The following is a 20,762-nucleotide window of genomic DNA, read 5'->3' as shown; positions in this document are numbered from 1 at the left end:
TTACCGAAAGTAGGAATAGAAACTATTTTACCTTATAAAGTCTATGCCTTAAGCCCGTAAGTCGATGAGAATACCATTTGGAGGCCAAATTTTGGCCTCAGATAGCTGGGTTTGGTTTTGTGCAAAATCAAATGACTGGAAGAATACAGAATGATATGAGACAAAAAAGAGAAAAAAAAAAAAAAAAATGAGGAGAAGAGGAATGGACAAACATGTATTCGGGTTCTGAAAAATAATATAATATTGTGATTCAAATACAAGTGAAGTATTTAAAATTAGTTTTAGTTATGTTTTGGACTGACCTTTGAACATATGAAAGAATGATCCAATATGCCAGTCTTTAGTTGCAATTTTTATGCGTTTCTATGTTCATCCGCCAATTTCTAGTTTTCTGCTCAAATTTCAGTTGGATGAATTACGAGAGAGATATATGGTAGAAATTTAAAATTTGACGTTCTGGAAAGGCATTTCTTGTTGAAAGCCACCCAAGTGGCCATGAGTTGCACATGCACCGTAAGGTGCATTGTTTTGTTAGGCACCGTTTATCAGGCGCCTCCCATAATTTTAGCAGCAATTTGTTGCACCGTATTTAGCAACTTGTTGAGGAGAACTCCTCCTATAAATAGAAGAGTTCTGATCTGCAGAGGAGGCAGAGGGGAGAAGAGAAAAGAAAGAGAAAGAGGGACGTGAGAGAATTGAGAATTTGTAGATTTTCATAAATCTTGTACAAATTCTATAAAAGAGGCTCCAGTGGACGTAAGCAATTTGCTGAACCACTTTAAAATTATTTTGTGTGATTTTCGGACAGGTTAGAGGCACAACAACTGGTATCAGAGCTCTGGTTCAAGCTATCCAAAAATTCAAGTTGCTCAAAATCAATTTTTGACAACTCCAGAGTGTTCCTCGCGTCGAGACGAATCCGTTGCCACAAACGGAATCGAAAACGGAGGTCGGAGGAGCACGCACGCGCCCCTAGAAGGTCAGCGCGTGCATCTGCTGTAATCCATGCGCCCCCATGCGCACCGGAGGTTGAAGACGAGTGAGCCACACACGCGCCCCCACGCGCTCTAGAGGTTGAAGACGTGTGACGGACACGTGCCTCACGCGCCCTACAGAGGTTCGGCGCGTGTATTCCACTCGCCTCACTCTCCCCCACGCGCACACGGTACTGCAGCGCGTGTAATCCACGCGCCAGCTCGCTGCCCACCCGCACTGTGCAGTGCGTGCATCCCACGCGCCAGACAGATCAGAACCGTCCATTTTTTAGATCCATTTTCGGCTTAATCTAAGCCATTCGAAGTCTGATTTCAGCAATCAAATAATGCTTTTCTACTATTTGGATCGTTCTGGACTCATCCGTACGGTTAGAATTTTGAAATTTTGAGTTTAAATTTTCTAAATTCAAATGGAAAGATCTGGAAGAGATAGGAGCTCTGAAAATGCCAGTAGCTCCGGGCATCGGTCCACTGTGTCAAATGCCAAGTTTGAAGTTGAGAAGTTCGATGGAACAAGTAACTTCGGCATGTGGCAATGTGAAGTCATGGACGTTTTCATCCAATGAGAGTTGGATATTGCGTTGGGAGGAAAGCCAGATGATATGACTGATCAGGATTGGAAGAAGCTTAATACTCAAGCTTATAGTACAATCCGATTATGCCTTACCAAAGAACAAAAGTATTTTGTCATGAGAGAAACAAATGCTAAGGTACTTTGGCAGAAATTGGAGGATAAGTTCATGAAGAAGAGCATTGAGAGCCGTTTGCACTTGAAGAAGAAGCTCTTCAGATTCCAATTTCGTGAAGGTATTTCAATGTCTGAATATCTGAATAGTTACAACCAAATTCTTGCTGATTTGTTAAACTTAGATGTTGAAATCGAAGATGAAGATAAGCTTTACTTTTGTTAAATTCCTTGCCCGATACATATGAGCATTTAATTACTACTCTACTATATGAGAAGGAAAGTATTAGTTTTGATGATATATCTAGTTCTTTAATTAGCAATGAGTACCGAAAAAAAGATAAGTAGGTACAACAAGATACATCAAGTGAAGTTTTAATAGCAAGAGGGAGACCACAGTCAAGGTATCCCAGAAAGAAGAACGGTTTTCAATCGAAAACTCAGGCCACATCACGTGGTTCATCAGTCGGCAGAAAACTCGCTAGAGACGAGTGTTCCTTTTGTCACAACAAAGGACACTGGAGGAAGGATTGTCCAAACCGGAATGGACAACAGCAGAATCAACTCACTACAGCCAATGTCATGGACAGAGATGATGATTTAGATTTTTCCTTGATAAGTTCATCATCCATTTGTCATTCCGATGAATGGATTATGGATTACGAATGTACCTATCATATATGTTCCAATCGGAACTGGTTTACTGACTTCACAAAGATCGAGGGTGGAGCAGTACTTATGGGCAATGACAGTGCCTGTAAGACACAGGGAATAGGTAGCATTCGGTTAAAGCTGCACGATGGCAGCGTCAAGACTCTCATAGAAGTTCGGTATGTTCCAGACTTGCGAAAGAATCTCATCTCACTAGGATCTCTGGATTCAAAGGGATTCAGAATCGCCATTGAAGACGGAACTCTCAAAGTACTAATGGGAGTTCAGGTGGCAATGAAGGGTTTAAGGCGAGGAAACTTGTACTTCTTGCAGGGAAGTACTGTTAATGGAAGAGCTTCCACAGGCTGTGAGAAGCTAGATAAGACTGATGCCAACACCACCAGTCTTTGGCATATGCGTATGGGACACGCAGGAGAAAAAGCTTTGCAAACACTGGTGAAACAAGGCTTACTCAAAGGTGCCAAGACTGGTAAACTATCTTTCTGTGAGCACTGTATATTGGGGAAGCAGAGGCGGATCAAGTTTGGAACTGCAGTACACAATACACAGGGAATTCTTGACTATGTGCACTCCGATGTTTGGGGACCTACCCAAAATGTATCTTTGGGAGGTAAACATTGATTTGTAACTTTTGTTGATGATTATTCTTGTCGCGTGTGGGTGTATACGATGAAGAATAAAGATGAAGTGCTGAAAATCTTCCTTGATTGGAAGAAAATGATTGAAACTCAGACCGGCAGGAAGATCAAGCAGCTCAGATCTGATAATAGATGTGAGTACACTTCAGACCCCTTCATGGAAGTATGCTGGAGAGAGGGAATTGTCAGACACTTCACAGTACAAGGTACACCGCAGCAGAACGGTGTGGTAGAACGAATGAATCGTACTTTATTAGAGAAAGTGCGATGTATGTTGCTGAATGCTAGACTCAGTAAGAAATTTTGGGCTGAAGCTGTGACATATGCCTGCCACCTCATCAACCGACTACCCGCAACTGCCAATGATGGGAAGACACCCATTGAAATGTGGAGAGGTAAACATGCTACTGATTATGACTTTTTACACATTTTCGGATGTCCTGCTTACTATCATGCTAAAGAAAGTAAGCCTGATCCTAGAGCCAAGAAAGCAAAATTCTTAGGCTTTAGTACCGGTGTAAAAGGGTATAGACTCTGGTGCATAGAGTCCAAAAAGCTAATCATCAGTAGAGATGTTACATTCAACGAATCTGAGATGCTTAAGTCACATAAGCATAAAGATTCCAGTGAAAGCAGCAGTGATGGCGAAACATCAGATGATTCGCAGAATGTGGAGTTTATTACTTCAAAGATGTTGGAAAAGTATGGACAAGATGAGACTAATAATCCAATCACAGTACTTCCATGTCAACCCGAATCAATAGCAACCAACAGACAGAGACGAGAGAAATGTGTACCAACATGTTATGCAGACTATGTGACATATGCATTACCAGCTGAAGGGGGTGAGATCCCAACCACTTACAGAGAAGCCGTACAGTCCAGTGAACAAGTTGAATGGACAAAGGCAATGAATGAAGAGATGCAGTCTCTTCACCAGAACCAGACTTGGGAGCTTGTGCCGCTTCCAAAAGGAAAGAAGGTAATTGGCTGTAAGTGGATCTTCAATCAGAAAGATGATCAAGCTGTGATGACAACTGCACCTGCATCAATGCGACAACTGCACCTGCATGTTATTAGCCAAGATTTTGATTCAAAACATTAGAAGAATAAGAAGCACTGGAACTCATTTAATACTGCTTTCTTTTATGATTCAGTGGATGTAATCGAGGACGTCAGCAATCATGGTAAAACAACATTAAGAGATGATGAAAGTCTGTTATCTACAGAATTGCGCTGTCATCGATGCAGAAGTGCGCACCCCAACATACCTCGGTTAAAATCACATGAGCAATTGTTGGGACCCCTTTCCACACTCTTTACTTAAAAGGGGCCATTTGGTGCTACCACCATAAAATGCAGCCCTTGATCCTTAGGTGCATGTAGGTAATATATCGTCGTCAAAGAAAAACTCTTTATACAGTCGCTTGAGGTAAGCGCCGTGCAAATGGTTGTTGATGTAGCAAAATACCTGTAACTCACCGTTTCGAAGATGATAGTCCTTTGAAGTCTCCATCCCTCCTTCAGTTTCTATTTTTTCCATTTTCATCTTTCATTTAAGAGCTCTGTTCCCTTGAAGTCTCCCTCCCTCCTCTCTCTCCCTCCTTCCCACAGTTACAAACGCTAGCCATTTCACAGATCAATATATATATATATATATTTTTTTTTTTTTGGCTCTGTTTTTGTGGGGTTGGGAAATGTTTCATGGGTATGTGATTTCGTGGTGTTGTTTTCGATGCTGCAATTTTGTGCAGCAGATCAATATTCTAATTTTACAAAGGAAGGCACATACTTTTTATTTTATTTTATTTTGTGAGCTGTGAAATGGGAATGTTTGAGTTTTGAAGAAAAACAAATGGGAGAGATGGGACAATTGAAGAAGAAGAGAGAATGGAGGGAAGAAAAGGATTTCAGGACAGTGAAGGAAGGAAATCGAGCATGGTTGGGTAAAGCAGATGAAGATGGAGTGTACTGTGGGGAAGACAAAGAAATGGGTCTGAAAAATGAAAAACGAAGAAATGGGTCTGAAAGGTCAAACTCTCGAAAGTCTACTTCTTTTTTTTTTTTTAAATTTTTCTAATAAAAACTTTGCCACGTCCACACCGTTTACATACTGCTTACGTAGCGGCATTTGTACGTAGCAGGATTGATCATCAAATTTTGTTGAAAATAATGTAGAATCACACCCTAATGAAATCGATGTGCAATATCATCAATTTACTTCACCATGTTTGATTGATGGAATGATGTTGTGGATTGTGAGTATTAGAAGGCGTTGATAATGGAGCGGAATATTGTGTCGTCAAAGGTACATCTCCGTTGAGTTAGAGATCATGCAGCAGCAGAAGCTACAACCTTAAATAATGGGACATGTTGATTTAAGGGACATGTTAATGGAACTTTAGATGCCCAATTAGAAAAGCAGTGGTATCGCACATGGCATTAGGTTCATCTTCTTGCAAGCCCCATATTTCTTATGATATACACGTTTTCATCCGATATGTGCAGTCATATCAAGAACTAGATCCAATCTATCCTTGACCCATGTGGGGGAGATGGTATCTGGATTCTGGAATACTTGGAGGTGATTTTTCTTGTCAAATTTGGCAGTACTTGGAATACAGCCCGCATTCAATCGCTCAAAAGTCAACCTTAAGCTGTATGATTGTCATGTGGAAGGTGCTCCCATTTTTGACATTTCGATAATAAGCCCAAAACATCATACAACTGTCTCTCTCTCTCCCTCTCTCTTTTACGTGTCAATTTAACTCCCTGACTGGCCCTGCCTGCCGGTCTCTGTCACACCCACAAACATAAAAAATCATTTCGTAGATAACTAAATTCAAAGTGACTATAAGCAGAAAACATCGAAGACTCCAGTTCAACAAGCAAACCGTCCAGGAAAGAAAATTCGCGATTCAAAATCAAAACTGTAAGCGGTAACAGTACACCAAAAACAGAGAAAGCTCAATCTATTTTGAGCTGATTGTGGCATTTCGTTCAAGTGCTTTCAGTTTACTGAGGGTTGGGTGGGCGGCTGTTGGCAGCAGAGACCCTGGAACCCCATTCGAGCAGCTCCTTGCTGGTGTCGTCTTTGTGAACAATCACCTCAAGGAAGCACAAACAGTCCTTCTTAGCCCCTGTTGCTGTCTCAATAGCTTCAATCAACTCCTCCTCACAATGGACCTGAAAATTATTAAGAAAATTGTAACAAAATTGTAGACTGCTATCACTGCATTGGATCCCTTTGGCATATTGATGCGTTAAAGCATTTGTGTCGTGCACAAAAACTTAATTACCTTGGTCGTCCAGCACTTTCCGAGACCATTGTGCATTGCATCAATCAACCCAGTGTAGTTCCAGTTCTTAATCACGTTGTATGGCCCATCATGGATTTCAACTTCAATGGTGTATCCGCCATTATTTATGAGGAAGATGATGCTCCTCTGCCCACAGCGAATCATTGTTGACACATCTTGTGCGGTGACCTGTGAAGCAGACACCATGATATATAAAAACACAGAGATTCCGGGAATCAAGTTCGAGTGAGAGAAAACCAAGGTGAAACTCGAGGCAGTTTCAATATATTGGAAAGGAAATATTCTTGGTTTAGGTAAGAGAAAGCGATATATGAATCACGACATTTGGAACTTAACCAACAATTTTATTCTGGATCAATGTAGACTTTTCATGTTTTAAATGGTGATTTGTTAAGTGATGCAAGTCCAAATTAGGTTTAAAAAAGAAAGAATCAAGATAAACCTGGAAGCTCCCATCACCAATGCAGGCAATCACTCGCTTCTCTGGCACGGCCTGTGCATACCCAAGAGTTGCACCAACCGACCAACCGATTGATCCATATTGCATTTGAAATTCATACCTGCAATCCAATTTTCAAAAGTTTTAGAAACTCCTACTGAGAAACAAACATCAAACAAGATTGAACTCCTCCACTTACCCACAAGCTCGTGGCAATTTCAGTTTCTGACAGTTAAACCACGAGTCCCCTGTCTCAGCAATCACAGCAGTCTCACTAGACAGCATCTTCTGTATATGCTGGAACAAAACATTAACTCTCAATGGTTCTCGCGGTTCTGCCTTCGGAGGATGCCCCTCGGGAACATAGATCCTGTGATAGTTCTCATAAGAAGTTGGGTTTCGCTTAAGCCGCTTAGCGAGTTCTCTTAAGAAATCCTTCATCAAAACACACCCAAATTGAGGCCCATTACCAATCATCACCCGCTCCGGCTGCACGATGATCGCCTTCTCTTTCTTGAGAAGGAGCGAGTACCCAACGGAGCTATAATCATTGAAAATAGGCCCAGCAAACAAGTAAGCGTCCGCTGACTCCACAATTTCTGCGCAGAAGGCAGTGCTCACAGCACCCCAGTAGGTCCCAATGAAATGTGGGTGGTCCTCCGGCACGAGCCCTTTCCCTGATGGCATCACTGCAAGGGCATAACAGCATGCATCGGCGAGCTCCACAAAGGCATCGCATGCCTTTGCAACTCGCATTTTAGGCCCGCCCAGCAAAACTGGTTTCACGGCCTTATTCAAGACCTCCGCGGCTGCCTCCACTGCAGCTTCCAAGCCCATCTTATTACTCCATCTGTGCCACAGTCAAAAAAAGAAAACAGAGCGCCAATAAATTTCAGTCCAAAGTTCAATTCTAACATGTAATTTAGTCAAGACTTTGAATCATCAGGAAGCCCGAAATTTACTTGGGAGCCAGTGAAAATGGAACAGGTTCTCGGCTGAAACTTGGATGAGGAAGCCCAGCCAAATTGCAGCTTATGCTAATGTAAACAGGCTTGCTTTCTTTCAATGCAGTTGAAATCGCTGTATCAACCTGCTCGTGTGCGTCTTCCAAATTGTTCACCACAGCCTATAGCATACCCAACAGAAATACATATCAATTCATTCATCCAAACGAAAACAAAAAGACCAGACCTTTTCCCAAATTAGCATATCAAACTTGTATTTTTATAACAGAACACGACGAATCACAGCCAACCCAAATACCTGATAACAAGTGACAGTCTGAAAGCATCTGAGCTCTTGGCTAAAGTCAGACAAGCCAATAGTGTGATGAAGGATTCTGTTTGTCCCATAGTCATTAGAGTTGGGACCGCCGACTATGCAAATAACCGGCAAGTTCTCGCTGTACGCGCCGGCGATCGCGTTGAGGACGCTAAGCCCACCGACGGTGAAGGTAACAACACAGGCGCCAACGCCACGCGAGCGGGCATATCCGTCGGCGGCGTATCCTGCATTGAGTTCATTGCAGCAACCGATATTGTTGAGGCCGGGCTCGGCAATCAGGTGGTCGAGGAGCGTCAGGTTGAAGTCACCTGGTACGCTGAACACGTCCGTCACGCCGATTTGGACGAGCCTGCGGGCGACATGGCGGCCCAGAGATGCCTCGAACGAGTCGAGGAAGGTGGAGGGGACCGAGTTCAGGATGGTCGAGACGGTGCCGTTAGAGGGTGGGAAGCCCAGGTCGCAACACGCAGGCTTACACGCGTCAAGCGATCCAATCTTGGTGTCCATTGGATCACTGTTGCAAGTGAAATGAACAGACAGCTAATTCCGAAGACAATTTCAAAGACAGTTTTCGAGTATTCGTGGCTTTGGCTTTGAAGAATCGTGGATGGGAGAGAGTGAGGTGGAGGGGAGGGCATTTATAAGCGGCTGTTTTTTGTTGTAAAAAGCCTGAATGGTTCTCGGAAAAAGGCAAGTTTGAATTCTGTGGATTCTTGTAGAAGGTTGTGGCGGATATTTTGATGGGTGGGAAAAGGAATACGAAGAGGCAAGTCTTACGCTGCTTCACGTTCCGTTTCTCTCTTCTTTTTCTTCTTTTTGGTTGAAAGCAATATTCATATTCTATTTTACTTCATCAATCAATCCTTTCTAAGGGATATGGCGATGGACGTACCATTTGGAAGAGATGAGATAAACGTATTAGAAAATACAGGATTCCATAAATATTGGTATCCATGATATTGGTTTTTTATTATTCAGTATTCTGATTGTATTTTTTTTTTTTTTTGAAATGGTGAATTCATTCATCGTGCCGAAGTTACAAATATGACTTATCAATACAAGAACAATCAGACTATAAGCCAACCTATGCATTTGCTCTGGAGCATCTCCGCGTACAAAGTGTCGGATATTGTCTTATCTTCTATAACTCTCTAAAGAGAGAGAGAGAGCGCATTCTGAATAAACAGAGTGACAAGGCCCCTTCATCCTCTGAGAGAGCGCATTCTGAATAAACAGAGTGACAAGGCCCCTTCATCCTCCTAAAGAGGCAGAGCATAGGACATTACTACTATGGACACTAAGTCCAACAACCTATTACTACAATATTACTAATAAAACTACATAATACTACACTACAAAACAATAACAAAACAACCGAAACATAAACACAAGTATCGGCATGAGCCTCGACGGCACACCCTTCGTAGACATCGGCATCATGAGCCCAAGAACGACATGAGTACCCAATTCGCATACGGACCACAAAAACCTCCATTGCAGAGATCAGTCGTATGTCCACTAGCCATAACTTCGTCTGCCACTCTCGACTAGCACTAGCCCCAAATTGTGACCAATCAAAGCAGTCTTCACCCCGCTCGATTAAAACACAGATCAAGAACAACACCAAAACATCACTAGAATAGAGGGACGAAATACAAAAATAGAGGTTGTGGTGCAAGTGTAGCAAAACCACTCTTGGAGGAGAGCCGAAGGTCGGTTTATGCTTTTCCGGAGTCTGAGGTCTCAAAAAAGCCAAGATTTGAATCGGCCAGTGGCTCCCCAGTGCCATCCGAGACTTCATCTCGTGCGTGCGGGCTACGCGCCACTCCGTTTGGCACCGCTTTCGGTGGATTTGAAGATCGGCAGTTGGCCAACATCTTGGCAGGGCGCATGTTGGCTGTTGGCAGTTAGAAAGACCCCGTCGGCACTCCACCCTTATTTGCCTAAAAACACAACTATAAACGAAAAAATGAAAGGAAACACAAAAAACAAAAAATGAAATGGGAAAGGGATGGGGAGGGAAGAGAAGGGAAGAGGGGGGGGAGCCAAGCTCTCACCCCCCCTGTCGTGGCTCAGGGGATTTAGGGTTAGAGTTTGTTTAGAGAGAAGAGATAGAGTCTAGAGAGAGAAGGGAGAGAGTCCGAGTCCTAATTGTATTAACATTTAGGTGAGAGGCAATTCAAATATCCGAATTTATATATAGACACCTTATATAATATTGGTTGTTATTTTTTTCTTCAAACACTTTCTACAATTTTAATATATATAGACATTATATGTCGACATCACTATATTATATACAGTCTATATATTATATCTACTTTATCTTCAAATTGTGAAAGATATTTCAGTCAAAAGCTTATAGAAAATTCTAATTCGATATACTATATGATATAAGATGAATTGAGATGAAAGTTAAAAGTTAAATAAAATATTATTAAATTTTTATTTTTTTAATATTATTATTATTTTAGAATTTAAAAAAAATTGACTCCTCTTTTTAACTTAATTATTTAACATTTTCCAAAAAGGTAAATCATTTACAATTATTGTATACAACATTAATGAAGAATCTAATTAATAATATAATTTCTAAATTAGGCTTTTAAATCCTTAATTTACGGAAATGCTGTTTTCCTTGGTTGACAGACGTACGAGGATGACTTGCGTTACTGTGTAGCATGATGATGATGTTGATCACGTTGACCAAAACCGTCAGCTAGCCGTTGAATGTCTAATTCCAGGAGCGACTCAAGAATCCATCCCTTCCCTAGTTTTAGAAATTTTAGAAACCACGTGAGTAGCTGGTAATTCTAGTTTTCATCATTTTGACAACATGAAGATAGGCAATTTATATTAGTCTTTTCCTTTTATATAAATAAATAAATATATATATTAGGTGAAAATAACGCACAATTTATAAGAAATCACGTTTGCTTAGTTTATATTTAATTCTTTTTGTTAAAAATTAATTTTTTATTAATAAGGATGTAATGTTTTCGGTTAATTATATAAATAACAATGTAATGTTTATGTAATTTGTAAATGATTGCACGTTGTGATATATTATAGAAAAAGAATATTAATAGAAGCTATAACATGGTCATATAAATAAACATCTAAATAACATTTTAATGTTTATATAATTTATAAATAATTACACGATTTGATATATTATAAAAGAAGAGCATTAATAAAAATTATAACATGATCCTATAAATAAATATTGTCCATAGTTTTATAAAAGTTGTTTAAAATAATTTTGATTCTAAGATGATGATCTAACATCGCCTACAATTTTATGAAAGTTTTAAATAGAATAAAGACATTTTCATTTAATCACAGCTAAACTTTTAAATCTCATGAATCAGAAAATTTTTATTGAATCAAGGCAACATTTAAAAAAAAAAATCTCATATTCGCTCTTTTCTCAGTTCAGAAAATAAAATGCACAAAATTAGTTCATATTTATACCAGTCATGACAAAAAATAGTTTCTCATATGTAGAATTTATGCACATGTAGAACAAACATCTGAGGTCATTTTCAGATTTATTTAAAAAAAAATATGCATATTTTTAAAGTCAATCTCATTTCATTTCTTTTGTGAAAAACTAATATATGAACCCTGCTTACCTGTACTTCTTAACTTTTCTGAATTTCTTCACAATAGTGCCTACAAATATCAATCATCACTTATAAAAATTCATGTACCTTGAGTAAACCTCTAATTAAACAATTATCACATATTTATACCTGAAATACTCAAATTGCCTATTTTAATTCCTTAGAGCCTAAAATTCTCTTAACCCTAAAATGTCATCACCTTATAAATTCCTCAATATTTACTTTATCAAATTCATAAAGAAGAACATAGTTGAATAATATTTAAAATACTAATAACATATTATAAAAAAATAGAATAATTTGGATACTTTAAATTACCATAAAATAAGTTGTGAAAACCCTCTCTCTTAAAATATGCTTGCTTTCTTTTAATTAGCATAAGTATTCAACTTCACAAGACATCTAATAATACCCATATGATTTAAATATTCTTAACATATTCTTTCATTTTACAAATATAATTTTAATCACATAGATATAACTAAAAGAAATAACTTTAAAGGTTCATTTCAAACAATAAACTTTTAAGTATTTAACATAAAAGATTAGACACTTACTATTTGCTACTAAAATTGAATTGTAAAAAAATTTATACTAAATAATATAAATCAAAACCTTTAATAATTTTCGGGCTAAGATAAGAAGTAAATCAAGCCCTAGACTCGGAAACAAGTTTAATTTAACCAAGGCTCTCATGAAAATCGACCATAGCTGATAATATTTCCAAAAATAAGATCAAATCCACTCTTAATATTAAACCCACGTGAAAGAAATAAAAAAAAAAAAAAAAAAAAAAAAAAAAAAAAAAAGCTATCCCATATAATCGGCTATAAATTATAACATAAAAGGGCATAAATGTAATTATCCTAAAAACATTGATGTATACATATTTTCTAAAAGGCAACAGAGAAAAAAAATGAAAAGATGAAGGATAAAATTGTAATCTCATTTGAATATAATACGCTAGCAATACACGAGAAAGATTTTAAAAAGAAAATCAAAACTTTCTTCTTCTAGCCGACAAGCTCTTGAGAAGGAAAACAAAACATTGCAAGGGTGGCTTACCAACGAAGGCCAACGAGATGGAGGCTGGTAGAAAACACAGTGTAAGGCTCCTCAGAAAAGATCACAAGTAGCGGCAACAAAGTGTGGAACCACGTGAGAGGCCGACGGAGGGGTGGCTTAGTGGAGGATTTGAGCAAGAACTTACTCTGTTTTTTAGAAGCAAAATAGGGCTGACTTCAACGTGGTTCTCGGTGATTGACGTTGTGAGTGTGGTGCAAGTACGGTGGTTCACATTGCAACTATGGCGACTAAGCAGAGATTGTCGTCCAATTATGTTTTGACCTTAGACCTTCTTCCTTCTCACATAGAGCTTTGTCCCTCTGCATCCTGCTCTCGTTGCGCTTCTCAATTGCTTCATGAGCCAGAGCCTTCAAGCAGTTGAACGAAACCTGCAACTCTGATTTCGAGTTCTCCACCACCTCGAGGGCTTGCCGCTATACTTGGATCTGGCTAGCAACACTCACATGTATATTTGGTTTTCTGGGCTCTTTCTGTTTTTGTGTTTTCTTATAGTTTTTGTTAAGCAGATGTTTGACTACTTGGAAAACTGAGGAAAATGCTAAATAGTAAAAAATCCTCTTTGCATTCAGGTTCCCATGTCGTTTTGGTTTCCAAGAAATTAAAGAGTCTCCTAACGTGAGCTAAGAAGTTATATTCACAGTATACGAACGTTTAGATGAATGCCGTTAAAGTTAACGAGAAAACAACAAAAACTGTTAAAACAAGATTTTCCATTAGATAGCCACATTATATATATATATATAAAGATATCTATATATATTGAAGAAGTTATAATGTAAATGTTTAGTACTATGACTGTTGATGTCATGTTTCGAGGCCCGAACAACTCTACGAAATCCTACACGTTTAGCACTTGTTGCGAACTGACGCTTCAAATGAAGGGATAGGAGGCGCACCCTTTGGGCTTCCGACTCCTAGGGCAATTGAGTGACTACTTGATTCCCCCTTGCCATCGATTGGTTCGTGATCTCACGTGTCTCCCTCTCTTGTCTTTTCCTCTTTTTAACCATCCCGCTGGCTAGGCTTCCTTGCCACCCGTCTCTTTGAGGGGTGAGCGTCCCCTCGGTTCTTGCAATGCCTCTGCCTGACGACAACTGATGGGACAAGTCGACTATTTGTCTCCTTGCGTCTTTGAAGGCACATTGGTCCGTGCATGCCATGTGCCTATAAAGCTACCACTATTAGCGCAGGTTGGGATCCGTGTGCCATTTCGTTGAGGTTACTTTCATTGGCGTTGCTTCTTTTCCCATGCTTCTCATAGAGGTTTTTGGCTATATAAGCCTCCTTCTCCTTCCTCCTTCCCCATTTCTACAACTATCCCCTGCGTCCCCTTCCTCCTCTTATTTTTTTGTTCCCCTCCAGTTCTTGTCGTCTCCTTCCTTTCTGTTACTTCCCTCTGCTCCTATGGCCCCTTACTTCGATGAAAAATGCTAGATCTTGTGGGTCACCAATGGGGATCTTCAAGCCTTCCGGACCAAGTATTAAATTCCTCAGTCGGCCGCTCTGGAGGTTCCTCACTCGTAGGAGCACGCGGTGACCAGACAGGGTGGTGACTCAGGTGGCTCTCTACCCTCTGATGTTCGCCTTTTGTTTTGCCACCCTATTTGGGAGGTTCTCCACTACTTGGGATTAACCCCTGCTCAGCTCAATCCCAAAGCCTAGCTACTTCTGGTGTCCAACTGCATCATTGCCAAGAAGGCCTTTATTGTGGCTAGCGAGATATACCCCGACTTGACAGCTCGGGAGTTCTTGTCAGTGTACGTCATCAATCGTCACTCTGGGAGCCTTTGCAGCTTCCAGGCACAAGTCCTTGGCTAAAGGATTGCCACGCTCGAGTCGTGCCATTCGAGCATCAAGGACTACACTCGGAAGTTCTTATTCATATTGGCCTAGGGCTAGGAGTTCCCTGAAGGGGAGTTGACACAACAGGAGTTCTCCATCAAGGCTAGCTAGGGGCTCCTCCCCTCTTCGCAAAGTCTGGAAATCAGACTGACCCAGGAGGAAGAGGCACAGATAGCCATAGTGATGGCCTGGGTGTAGGCATACGATCCCGAGTAGGACACCGACTTGGCCCTTTCCAATAGGAACATCCGTGAAATTCCTTCCTTCACCTGGTTGTTCCCCTTGGACCAACTGGGTCTTATCGGATCGAGCGACGTCTCCTCAAGGGTGAAAGAGGACAGCAGATCCTTCTAGGAATAAAGCCAGGCAATTGAAGGCATGTCACAACCCAATCCACCGGTCCTCCGGGAGTGCTGGCTCTCGTGGCCAAACAACTGGAGGACAAAGGCAGCCAGAGTCTGCTCACACCCAACCCCCCCCCCCCCCCCCCCACATGGGGGAGCACGACGTTGTACCTGGGCAAGTCAAGTGCTATCACTAGGACTTCCTCGTTTACAACCCCCCACACAGTCCCTGTGGAGCAACTAGTTACAAATCCTTCCTCTTCTACAGGCCCCCATTCTACCTTTGTCAAGCCACCGATCTCCCTTTCGAAAAAAAAAAGGATGATTCGATCTTCGATGACACATTCTTCAGTTCCTTTTGCACCCTTATCCTCACAGTTTTGACAAGGTGGAGACGTTCGAGTCTTTTGAGGACACTTTGTTGGAGGAAGCTTCCCATGAAGACACGAAGTCGATTCCGGAGACGCATGTATCTCCCAGGGATTCTCCAACTCCTTTAGAAGAAGAGGCAGAAGTAGGAGAAGAGGAAGAAGAGGACGAAAAAGAAAAAAAAAAGAGGAAGAAGACTATGAGGGCAAAGAAGAAGAAGAAGAGGAAGAGAGAAACGAGGAAGAGAAGGCTGTAGTTGGGGTTGACCAGTGTGAAGCTGGGTCCATCGATCCCTCTACTTCTCTCGGGACGGATGACCAGGCAGAAGTGCTGAGAAGCCACTCTCGCCATTCTCCTTCCACCTATGTTGGTCGGGATAGAGAGGACCTTGGCTACACTCATTCGGTTGTGGTGCTGAGTGATAGTGACGATCTTCAGGGTTCAGAGTTAGACTCTCATTGTGACCCCCATGGGAGGTTGTTTCCTTGAGTTCCTTCACCAGGTCGTCCGGACCACTCATGAGTAGTTACTGGCAAGGCGGAAGTCAGGGCATGGGGGTCGGGCCCCTTCCTACCCTTGGGCCCTACTAGCCCTTTTCTCCAACTGCGAAGGGCCAGGGCTTCTGCTCAAATCTCAAGAAGACCCACACAGTAGCTATCAAGTAGACCTCCCAAAATCTGCTACCTGCCCTTGCTCAAGTACGATTACGTGCCCTATTACCTCACTTGGCTTTGAATGCCCAAGCATCCCATTCCTGCTCATTATAAGTTGAAACATGGGGAGATATCTGAGGCCAATCGTCAGCTTGCAACCTTAGTCCACTATGGACATTATAAGTTGAAGCACGCAGTTTGGTGAAACGAGGAGCTCAATTCTGAGCACCAGGGGTTTATCGAGGAGGTGGAGGACATGCGGAAGTGCATCCAAAGTTTGAAGAAGAAGGCTACAAAGAGTGAGCGCGAGAAGGAAGACCTGAGGAAACAACTCATCGATGCTGGGGACGATGGAGCCAAACTGGCTTCCTACAGTAATCAGCTCAAGGTGAATCGTGATACAGTCGAGTAGAACTTGGCCTCTCAAGAAGCTAAACTAACCAGAACCCAAGAGACTTTGAAGCAGCTCCGACAGGACTAGGTCAAGGTTTGTGGACAGCGCTTGAGGTTGTTGTCCTTGAGCTTCAGAACCATCATGGAGGGGTATCACCTAAAGGGGGGCTACATTTGGTTGAGGAGCAAGTCAGCGAGCTAAAACAAGAGGTGTCCAAAAAGAACATGAATCTTTTGGCCCAGGACCTCACGATTACGAGCCTAAGGTTGAACCTCAAGGGTGTCGGTCGGAATGCTGCAGAGATCAGGGCTCTAATCGTGAGCAACAATGCCATTTAGGATACAGCTTAGTCGTACGGTTAACAAGAGGGCCTCGAACTGCTACAAGAGCACTTGTTGGCGCATCCTGAGTTGGATTTGCACACTTTAAACTTGCGATCTCTTAAGTCTGATCCCCAAGCTTGGACTTATTGCAAGAAGTTCAGGCAGCCGGGGTATCCTCCTTTGCAGTAAGAAGTTCTGACCCGCTTCCTCGATGACTGACTTCGGACCTTCACGCCTCTTTTTGTTGTTGTGTTTTTCTTAATGTACCTTGTAAAGAACGCATGTTGTGCACATAACTAATGAGAATCCCCTTCGCCCTACTTTTCACCTTCCTTATTACTTTCTTTTTCCTTTTTGGAACGGGACAGGTCTTTGCTGGACATGGGGTCAACAAGACCTTACCCTGCAGCAAATCTAGGGACTTCACTTCAATGCAAGTCTAGGGATTCACCTTTGTTGGACGGAAGGTCAGCAAGGCCTTACCCTACAGTGAGTTCAGGGACTCAACTTCAATACGAGTCTAGGGAGTCAATTTTGACAGACAGGGGGTCGGCAAGGCTTTACCCCATAGTGAGTCTAGGGACTCAACTTTGATGCCAGTCTAGGGACTCAACTTCGATACGAGTCTAGGGATTCGACTTTGTTGGACAGGGAGTCGGCAAGGCCTTACCCCACATCGAGTCTAGGGAATTGACTTCAATGAGAGTCTAGGGACCCGACTTTGTTGGACAGGGGGTCGATTAGTCCAAGAGACTTAGCCTTACCCCAGCGAGTCAAGGGACTCAACTTCGATGCTAGTATAGGGACTCGGTTTTGTTGGATGGGGGGTCGACAAGGAGTTACCCGGCAACGAGTCTAGGGACTCGACTTCAATCCGAGTCTAGGGACCTAGGTTTGTTGGACGGGAGGTCGGTAAGGCTTTACCCCGCAGCAAGTCTAGAGACTCGACTTTGATGCGAGTCTAGAGACCTGGCTTTTTTGGACGGCGGGTTGACAAGACCTTACCCCTCAACGAGTCTAGGGACTCGACTTCGATGCGAGTCTAGGGAAATAGCTTTGTTGGATCGGAAGTCAGCAAGGCCTTACCCTGCAACTAGTCTAAGGACTCGACTTTGATGCGAGTCTAATGACCCGTCTTTGTTGGACTGGGGGTCGACAATGCCTTATCCTGCAGCGAGTCAAGAAAATCGACTTCAATGCGAGTTTAGGGACTTGGCTTTGTTGGACGGGGAGTTGACAAGGCCTTACTCCAGCAACGAGTTTAGGAACTCTACTTAGATGTGAGTCTAGGGACTCAACTTTGATGAATTGGTGGTATGTAAGGCTTTACCCTATAGCAAGTCTAGGGACCCAACTTTGTTGGACGGGAGGTTGGTAAGGTCTTACCCTATAGCAAATCTAGGAACTTGACTTTGATGTGAGTCTAGGGACCCGGGTTTGTTAGATAGAGGGTTAGCAAGGCCTTATCCCGCAAGAGTCAAGGGACTCGACTTTCATGTGTGTCTAGGGACTTGGCTTGGTTGGACAGGTGGTCAGCAAGGTCTTACCCTGCAATGAGTCAAGGGACTTAACTTCAATACAAGTCTAGGGACTCCGCTTCAACAGATGAGGGGTAGGCAAGGCCTTACCCCTCAACAAATCTGGATACTCGACTTCGATGCGAGTCTAGGGACTTAACTTTGTTTCCCAACTTGGTTGATAGAAGGTTTCAAACAACTGTTCGCACATTCTCATTCATAAACTTGGGTTCAGCATACAAGATACTGCTATTTATACAAAATATTTTTTCAAGTGCTCGGTGTTCCACGAGTTGGGGAGCTTGACTCTCTCTCCCCTTCCATTGGCAAACTAGAGTGTGTCCAAGGTCCACCTAGCGGCTGTGCCAAAGCTTCACCCCTCCTCTTTGGCTCGGGTCCCCCTTTCTTTCCTTCCTCCTTTGCGGCCATGGCTTCCCTTTTGTACGACCGCCCTAACATCGGCTTGTTTCATCTCTGATCGCCATATGATTGTCAGGGCCTTGAGGGTATCCTTCACATTAATGAATCCATTTGCCCGATCCATGAACTCCCTCAATGTGGTCGTCGTCACTGTTATAAAGGGGTTCCTAGCCCAAATTCCTCCCTAGAGGGCTGCCAGAGTGATATTCTCGTCTTGATCGTCGATAGATATTCACTCCTAGTTGAAGCAGGTGAGATACGACTTCAGGCTCTCGTTGTCTCATTGTTTCACTATCAGGAGGTATGCGACTAGCCATCTCCTCTTCCAGCTTGCCATGAACTGCATCATGAAAAGTCATGCCAACTCGTAGAAGCTCCCCATGGTTCTGGGAGGCAGTCTCAAACCAGGTCTGGGTGGCTCCCTTTAAGTTCAGAGGGAAGGCTCGGCAGGCAACTTCCCCTAGGAAACTGTGTTAGGTCATGTGGGCCTTGAATGTGTCAAGGTGCTCCAAGGGATCCTTGGTCCCATTGTATAGCTCCATCTAAGAAACTCTGAAGTTAGGCAGGAGAGGTACCGCCATGACTCCAGCCCTGTAGGGTAAATCGATGCTGACGAGTAGCTGGTCCACAATGGATGGTGCACCGACCCACCTGGCTATCTCTGCATCTTTATCGCCTAGCTCCTGGAGCCCGAGGTGCATCTTGCGTCTCTCCTCATCTGTCGCTACACTCACCGGTTCACACCGTGAGTCGATGTGCTCGTTGCTGCTAGGTTCTGCCCCCCCCCCCAAAAAAAAAAAACTAACTCTTCATTGGTCCTTCACAGCATTGCATTCTCCTGGCGGAGTGTGCTCGTTTCTTCTATAAGCTTCTTTATTGTTTCCTCTATATCTATTAGGCTTGCCTCCATTGCTCTATTCTGACTCTCCCCTTGATGCGTAACTTGGGACCGTGTCACTGTTGGCATATGAAGTACACGCTTCTATGGAAAAAAAAAAAAAATCACACAAACGGCACCACTGTTAATGTCATATTTCATGGCCCGAGCAACTCCATGGAAGCCCACACATTTGGCACCTACAAGGAGAGCAAAGATTGGACTCCGGCGGAGTCTGTGAATTCTCCAATGCTAAAGTCAATCAAGGACTCCTGGATTAATGAGTATGTGAAAGTGAAAAGAGAATCAGACCTTTTCTCGTGGGCGAGATTGGGGTATTTATGCCCAGCTTGGGCTTTGCTGCCGAGGGAGATTGTGGGGTATCAAGTTCTTGCCAAGTCAAGGTTGTGTCATCCCAGGGGTACGCCACTGCATGTTCGTGTCCCTTGACACTCATTAAATGTGGCATGTCTCTAGCTGAATGCACCCATAATCGAGTGTGTCCAACTATCTACACTTTGTAGGCCTGTGCTCCGACTCTGTCTGCCTTGTGAATTCCAACTCTAACTTTTGTAAGAGTCTAAATCATCCTTTGACTCTAATTCTGAAATGAATCGGAGTTTGACTCCGATCGGAAGTCGAAATGTTGACTTCTGATCGAAATTTTGAATTCCGATCGGAACTCTGACTTCTAAATGGGCCCATTTGGGCTAATTTCGAACGCTAAATACGTAATTATCAATAATTATAAATAGAATTAATTATTATACATAATTCAGAAAGTCCTAAACAATTGATAATAGAAATAACAGTCAATTTCAAAGTTTGATTAAACAGTCTATAAGAATAAACATATTAATTCAACTAAAAGGAAAAACATCATCTGTAGCATCGTACTTGGTCATTCAGAGTACCTGAAATTAAGATTAAAAAAAAAAAAGGCCTTCAATCAATAAATGTAACCAAAATTGATTCAGAAAATTAAACACAGTAAAAGTAGAATTTAATTACCATTAATACCAATAAAAATTAAGTTAATTCTGATATCAACTTATCCTTATCCTTATCCATACTCCATCAGTCATCAGCAACTATACTAGGGTTCACAATTACATTTGTGAAATAATAAAAAAAATATGAGTTAAATAGATTTATGAAATCATAAAAAGAATTAAATAATCAATAATAATAAAAAGGTAAAATAAGGTTACCATCTTCAAGCTTGTAGCTCTCATCATCAATGCCAATGCTATCTAGTCTAATGGGCATATCACTGAT

General features: G+C 42.1%; 1 protein-coding gene across 1 annotated transcript; it reads right to left on the bottom strand.

The window, feature by feature from the left end:
- Nucleotides 1–5,804: 5,804 nt before the first annotated feature.
- LOC122279366 (pyruvate decarboxylase 1-like) lies at nucleotides 5,805–8,904 on the bottom strand. The gene is made up of 6 exons (XM_043089992.1): nucleotides 8,013–8,904; nucleotides 7,712–7,875; nucleotides 6,949–7,599; nucleotides 6,753–6,870; nucleotides 6,290–6,478; nucleotides 5,805–6,176 (listed from the first exon to the last, which is right to left on the bottom strand). Exons 1-6 carry the CDS (start codon nucleotides 8,538–8,540, stop codon nucleotides 6,006–6,008), a joined length of 1,821 nt encoding a protein of 606 aa, XP_042945926.1. The 5' UTR covers nucleotides 8,541–8,904; the 3' UTR covers nucleotides 5,805–6,005.
- Nucleotides 8,905–20,762: the final 11,858 nt, after the last annotated feature.

Source organism: Carya illinoinensis, chromosome 10 (genome assembly GCF_018687715.1).
Source record: "Carya illinoinensis cultivar Pawnee chromosome 10, C.illinoinensisPawnee_v1, whole genome shotgun sequence".
Taxonomy (NCBI): Eukaryota; Viridiplantae; Streptophyta; class Magnoliopsida; order Fagales; family Juglandaceae; genus Carya; species Carya illinoinensis.
The sequence above is the reverse complement of the archived record's forward strand: the minus strand, read 5'-3'. Positions and strand labels throughout refer to the sequence as shown.

Coding starts and splice junctions, on each gene's coding strand:
- LOC122279366 (XM_043089992.1), bottom strand. CDS start 8,540: ATGGACACCAAGATTGGATCGCTTGACGCGTGTAAGCCTGCGTGTTGC. Junction 7,600..7,711: donor CCATTTTCACTGGCTCCCAA/GTAAATTTCGGG, acceptor ACTGTGGCACAG/ATGGAGTAATAAGATGGGCT. Junction 6,177..6,289: donor GAAAGTGCTGGACGACCAAG/GTAATTAAGTTT, acceptor AATAATTTTCAG/GTCCATTGTGAGGAGGAGTT.